We start from the raw sequence: 6,734 nt of genomic DNA on the forward strand, positions 1-6,734 counted from the left end.
TCTCTCTCTCTCTCTCCCCACACGCGCGCACCCAAGAATTAATCCCGTATCGATAACGAATGCGCGCGTGTGTATATGCTCATCTTTCCAGAAAACGTTCGGATGTTCCGCAAAAAATCCGTCCGCAATTCGGCGTTTTTCAACTTCATTTTTTTTTAAATACCAAATACGACAAGGCTGCTGACATTAGGCTTGCTAGCACTTTGTAAATAATGCCCAGCGATTGTGCTATTTTGTTTAAGTTTCTCTTTAACTATTACTTCATGAATAATCATTATCACATTTTTTCTTTTTTTTTTTTCTTTAATTAATCGTCTTCACAGATCGTCGAGGAGAGGGGGAGGCGTGCGACACATCGTCGGCGCCGCGCCAAGTTGGCTCAATCTATGAACACTTCTGTAAAAAATATAATATCTATGGATGGTTGAGCCCTTGGCCAGCATACGCAAGCGAACCGAGTTAAGTTGCCTCTCTCGCAGAGGGGAAGGGCAAACTGGAAGGGTGGGATCACTTCTGCATGGAGTGAGCAATGTGATTACATAGTAACGCATATATCTAACACATGTACTCTCTGCATAGAATAATATGTGTCGCTCAACTTCGCTACTCTCTAAAACTTTTAGAATGAATCCCACTCTGAAAAGTGAAATCTCATTCTTAGATCCAGTTTCACCAAACGTAATCAACTTTAATTTCGGTCCAACTTATCCTTTGTCTAATTCTAGAGTTCATAGAATTAAAGATAAATAGTAAGTTAAACCGAGAGTGTGAAGTTAATCTTATATTAGCGAAGTCTGAGCTTTTTCAAGACTGGCTCAATTTTTACTCTTTCGAGTGAGATTTCACTCCAAAGAATTTAAAGAGTACATTAAAGAAACATCTTTCATCGGGACGCCATGACGAAACAAGGAATCCCGCGAGTCTAAAAATGTTAAAAAAAATGCAACTTATTTAAGGGGGGAAGAGTTACAATCAACAATGCGATTCTCAATCTCCCGATTTGATTGTACAAATATTCCTATTTATCAAGCTTGCAGAAGTGATATTCGCCCAAAGTCTTCGTTCGTTCGTTCCTTCGTTCTTTCTATCCATTACTGTGTAATATGCCAAGCTCCCTCTCTCTCTCCCTCTGAGAAATGAAATAAACGGTCAATGGAAATCAAATCTGAGAACATGACGACAATTTTGAATTTTGACACGCTCGTGTTATCCTTATATTACCATCAATATAAGTTTAACGACTTAAAACCAACGCAAAAACAACAGATATACAATGCACAAGCACATTGTAATAATAAAAAGACAAATGAGACTTAACGTAAAAACATGACTCACATTCAAATGTTTATAATAGCCTCAACAGTTTCACCAGGGGAAAAACACAAACGAAACATACATATAATATAGTAAAACTAGTAACTACTTCACTACTCTAAGACAGCGAGAAAATCCTAAGACATGCGATATCAACGAAATATCGTTTCTCTTTTTTCTCTTTTTTTTGCGTGTTTTTCCAAAGTGCTTTCCAAAATTTATTCTCAGAAGTTGCGCCGAGTGCGTGCAGTTTCTAAAGATTTTTTCCTCTTTTATCTTCTTTTTTTCTTTCTAAATCTCAAGTTTTATAACTTCTGCGCGTTTTTGCTGTGAATGTCTTGTGATTTTTACGCTTTTTGTTAACAATTAATTCAATATCGTCTCTCCTGCTATGTTTTTACTGATTTCCTTCTTCCTTCCATCGTTCTTATGTAGCCGGAGAATATTTCAAAATAAAGCAGAGGAATGTTCTGCTTTTCAACTTTTACGTGTAATTCACAATTTTCAATCCTGGAGCCGTTAAGTTCGCTATTCGATCCAACATTACAATACAATATTACGCTATTACGACACATAATTTCCATTAAGCTCGTATGTGCCATCGTTACTTCGACGTTGTTCCTCGTCGCATTCACACTCGTGAAATACTGATTTTCTCGATGGATCTCGTCTTTCAACTCCACAGATCAAAATTGATCTCTCAGACAACAGTTAAAGATTAAAATCATTATTAACTAGAATTATCAATTACACGACCATTAGTATGTCTTATACAGTAATAAATTACCATCGTGCTATTTTTACTTCACCGTCGACATACGTTGTCATTTTTTTTTTATTACTAGATGTTACGATGTTATCTTTAGCTTAACTTAATAACGAGTATTAGTGGCATCTGCTTTTGTTTCGAAGAAGAAGTCGAGTAAATTTATTTTTCTTTTTTTTTACCTTTTACCTTAATCGTTAATGCTGTATGAAACTCCAGGATCTCGTCCAAAGTCCCAGAGCCGTCTTCATCATGTTCTTAATGATGCCGTTTTTTCTTGAAACCTGCAACGTAAATTCTCAATTTTAGCATCCTGTTTAGAGACACAGTTTGCATGGAGACTAACGCACAGAAGATCTCTTACTCTTTTTAGCCTTGCCCTTCCTCTGAGCTTTTCTCTTCTTGGCGGTCTTGGTGGATGACTCCCCAAAAGTAGTGATCTCATCGCCGAGAGTGCCCAGAGTCGTCATCTGGCGACGTCTGTGCTTCTCTTGCTTGGTGACGGGCAAACGCGTCATGTAATTCTCCTCGTACTCGATCTTCCGCTTGTCCTCACGCACCAGAATCGCTCGCTTCTCGCTCAGACCCTGACTGTCTTCCACAGGCGCATCCAGATATTCCTCCTTCAGTTCCCGCAGCACTGTATTCGACACGGCGCGTCTACGAGCTCTCTCGCCGGCCTTGCGGATCTTTTCCGCCATTGTTTCGTCGCCATCTGGAGAAATTAAAAGATTCAAGAATCAACGTGCAAATAAGAAAGGAAATTATTATTAACAATTATTAACAAATTATTAACAAATTATTAACAATTTATAAGTTGCTTAACAAGCAACTTATTGGATGCTTAGATTGTCAACATGTTCCCTGCTATCCCATACTGGCCTTTCAGGCATTTAATTATTTTAACTATAAAAAGAAATATAGAATAATTTTTTATACATGAATTTATTATACATGAATACATAATGATGCCTCCAATAATAGTGCCTCCAGCTTCTTTCTTTTTAATCTTGTAATTTTTTTTAATCGTTAGTGAAGTACACGTTATTCAATAAATACAACAAATTATGGGAACTTTCTAGCAAGGAACATAAACTGAATACAGTTCTTTCCAAAAACAAATTTAAGATTAGTCCAGAAACGAAATGAACTGTGTAAAATTATATGGCCATCATATAGAAAATGTTAACAAATTAAATATTGTTTCTATGTGATATATAAAGTTAAAAATTTTCTCATAATCCAGAACTGACCATAATGCACCGCAGCGAGTTTTGGCGGTACATAAACGTTAGATTTCCTGGACTGTTGCGTTGATTTGACATTGTCATCTTCCTCCTGATCACTATCAGAGTCCTCGCTGTCGAGCTTGGCGACCAGTGCGTCAGGATTTGCCCTGAAATTACTGGGATCGTCACTATTGATGGTACCAGTCACCGCTGTCTTGACGAGTTTATCTATTTGGTATTTAAGCTTGTGATCTATTGGTCGGATTTTCTCTAGGACAGTCCTAATCTCGATCATACGGTCGATCGATGGGTCACCCTCAATGCGCTCGCCAGAACATTTTCTCAAGACGACATAGGTCAGGTTGATGAGATATGAGAGCAACATGTGATACTTCATCTCCAGGAAGCTGAGGCCTTTGTCCGTTGACATCTCGCCGTTCTTCACTCGCATCAGCATGTTGTCCACGACCTGGTTCACCTGGAGGACGTTGGCATTCATCTCTCCCAGCAAGCGGAATGCCTGTGGGAGGTCCCTCTGCTCCATCTCATCGATAGCCTACGAAAGCAAACAGGTTGTCAGAAAATAATTGAAGACATTTTTTAGCAAGAGACACAAGATGACACAGTGTGAATGCTTTCCATTTAGTGACACACAGACATATCGTTTTATTTTTCTTGACATTCAACGAGTAATAAAGACAGAATAATATTAGCGTCAACTTGTGTTATCAAGCATGAAAGCATTCATAGTAAATCATTATATCCTTGTTTGCCAATGTTAGACAAGTCCATACAACACAGACTTTCAGAGGAAGTCTTAAAGACATCCACAGGACATTCTAAAAATATTCCTATGTTTCCTGAACATCCTAAAGACGCATTTTATATTCTCTGAATGTCCAAAGACATTCAGATTCTCCACAGACCTTCAAGATCTAACAGATATTCAGAAGATTCTCTAATGTTCTATGGATGTTTCCAGGATGTTCATATTTGGATAAAAGACATCCAAGTGGGACTCTATATCCTAAGTCTAAACATCCTAAGAAGAGGTTTCTGTCTTTTGAACAGTTTTATAAATACATTCTTCAAACATCCTAAGAGCATTCTTATATCTTCTGAATTTCCTAGGGACGTTGCCAGGACGAATAAAATATGCTCTTAAATAAAATATACGTTGTGACAAGATAAAATAATTCTTGGTGGAAACCAAAAGCACCCTAAAAAAAATAGGAATAATAATCTTACGATCATCGCCGCTACTGACTGCGACTCCCGATGCGATCGCGAAAGAATCGGAGCGCGTTACGTCGTTTATTTACGTATCGCGGACACTTTCCCGCGCGATGGCGAGGTTAAGCGGAGGCACGAAACCGCCGGAACGTTCTCCTGGCGAAACGCCCACGCGAGCGGCGAGTCTCGCGCGGAACGCGGCGATTCCGTGCGGGCAATGCGTACGTCCCGGCGATCGCGAGCTTTCATTCAAAAAGAAAGGAAGGTAAGAGAAAACGGTGGCCGCGCGGCGTGTCCCATGCGTGGAAACGCGCTCGGCGGGCGATTTCGATGGTAATTACGTCGCGAAACTCGCCCCGGGCTGCTGCGGTGACCCGGGAAAAATGTCCGCCCGGGACCGAAGGCACGGGGGAAAAAAGCGCAATAATCTGCTGCCATCTTTCCTATTTACTAATGGATGACAGCGGAGGGAAAAAAAAACAATCAAAAATTCCCGACGGCGACACGGGCAGAAAAACGCGATGAATATCGCGCGGTTTGGCCGCATCGTGCGAAGATAACGCGCGGACGACACGCCACTCACCTGCACCATCCTTCCGCGTGAAAAATCAGCCGGACAGACGCATATCCAAACAACGTAACTTGTAATTAAACGAGTCCCCACGTGGGACGATATTTTCCTTTTCGGGGGGGTATATTTTTTCGGCACAGGAAAAGTCTGGTCAGCCGAGCGACTGTCACGAGTGTCCCTAGGATGCGCGATGATGGATCTTCGGCGAGTTTTTTCCGCTCGATTGTTGCCGCAGGATTTTTCCGCCTCCGCGACACGGTGAACGTCGGCGTTCGTCGCGCGAGAGAATTGTTTTCCGAGTCTCAACGAGGCGGCACTTCCGGTTATATGACGAAAGGTAGAAGCGGCGCCATCTTCGAAACGCGATCGCGCATTCTTGGGACGAAAATATGATTGTCAATTTGATGGTTACGGATCGACTGAAACTTTGCGATTTGCGATGGACACGACGAGACTGTGGAAATCCTTGATTATCTCTGTGCTTCTGTCGTCGTATTCGGACGACTTCCTGTCTAGAGTTGTTTTTTTCTTTTTTCTTTCCTTTTCTCTTTTTTGCCTTTTTCTTTCTCCCGGTGCTGAACGACGCGTCATCTCGTCATTCTCGTCGAGATGGCGCAGATGTTTGTAATATTGGCACTTCTGTTGATTTCATTTCTACCAACTGTATTTTATTAAGCCATTGGCAGTGAGAAACTTGAATTGTTATTGGTGAATTTGTGACCTTTTTATCGTTTTGACTCGATTGGCCCGATAGACACAAAACTCTCATTTTTTCTTTTTAAAGACGAGAAAAATGGTGAGAAATCGAGTTTTATGTTTAATTTCTGAAAATTTCAAAAATTTTTGCATATTTGAATGAACTTGCTCTTTTGTGATATTCATCTTATTTTAAAATCCATAATTGACTTCATTATTAATTAAGATGCAAATTACAAAATAAGCAAATTTATTAGATATTGAAATTATAAATATTATAATTAAATAAAATTAGGTTTGTTCGACTTGTTTACATTTTTTACACTAATAGCCTCTTTGTTTTCTCTCTTTTCAGCGCCAAATATATATCTATCTCTCTTTTTACGTGTAACAGATCAATTATGAATATCCTAATAATAAATTTACTCGCTTTTGTAAATATCATCTCGTTTCTTAAGGTCTGTAGATCAATTGTGAATTTTGAAATGAGGTGAAAATTACAAAAGTGAGTAAAGGTTACTAAGTATTGACCAATTAAATTATAAATATTCTAGTGAATTTGCTCACTTTTGTTCTTTTTATTTTATTTCAAAATACATAATTGATCCTCCGTTCGAAGGCTGCGTTCGGATTTCCATCTGGGTGCTCTTTGGATGTCACATCATCCTAACGTTCGGTTGTTTAACATTCGGTAAACAACAAGAATAATATGATATCCGAGAAGCATATCGACTGAGAAATGATCGATTGTGAAATGAGGTAAAAATTACAAAAGTTACAAATTCACTAGATATGGATTATGAATATTTTAATGAATTTGCTCATTTTTGTAATTTTCACATAATTTCGAAGTATACAATTGATGATTTTTTGTTCGCATTTCTTGAAATTCCCAAAAATTTTTGCACTTAAAATTAATTATATA

The 6,734-nt window shown here is 38.9% G+C and overlaps 1 protein-coding gene across 2 annotated transcripts; it reads right to left on the minus strand.

Annotated features, from left to right (window-relative positions):
• Positions 1-795: 795 nt before the first annotated feature.
• LOC108684325 (neuroguidin) lies at positions 796-5,422 on the minus strand. Of its 2 annotated transcripts, none has more exons than XM_018188593.1 (4): positions 5,126-5,422; positions 3,334-3,865; positions 2,445-2,795; positions 796-2,364 (listed from the first exon to the last, which is right to left on the minus strand). In XM_018188593.1, exons 1-4 carry the CDS (start codon positions 5,132-5,134, stop codon positions 2,339-2,341), a joined length of 918 nt encoding a protein of 305 aa, XP_018044082.1. In that variant the 5' UTR covers positions 5,135-5,422; the 3' UTR covers positions 796-2,338. The 2 variants fall into 2 exon arrangements, with proteins under 2 accessions (XP_018044082.1, XP_018044088.1); XM_018188599.1 differs by lacking the exon at positions 5,126-5,422 and adding an exon at positions 4,558-4,939.
• Positions 5,423-6,734: the final 1,312 nt, after the last annotated feature.

The sequence above is a fragment of the Atta colombica genome, unplaced genomic scaffold, assembly GCF_001594045.1.
Source record: "Atta colombica isolate Treedump-2 unplaced genomic scaffold, Acol1.0 scaffold10, whole genome shotgun sequence".
In the NCBI taxonomy this organism is placed as follows: Eukaryota; Metazoa; Arthropoda; class Insecta; order Hymenoptera; family Formicidae; genus Atta; species Atta colombica.

What these genes read in the sequence shown, in the direction of transcription:
- LOC108684325 (XM_018188593.1), bottom strand. An exon ending in ACTCGCTGCGGTGCATTATG is followed by an intron (nt 2,796 to 3,333) that starts GTCAGTTCTGGA and finishes TAATTTCTCCAG; the next exon opens with ATGGCGACGAAACAATGGCG. An exon ending in GAAGGGCAAGGCTAAAAAGA is followed by an intron (nt 2,365 to 2,444) that starts GTAAGAGATCTT and finishes TTTACGTTGCAG; the next exon opens with GTTTCAAGAAAAAACGGCAT.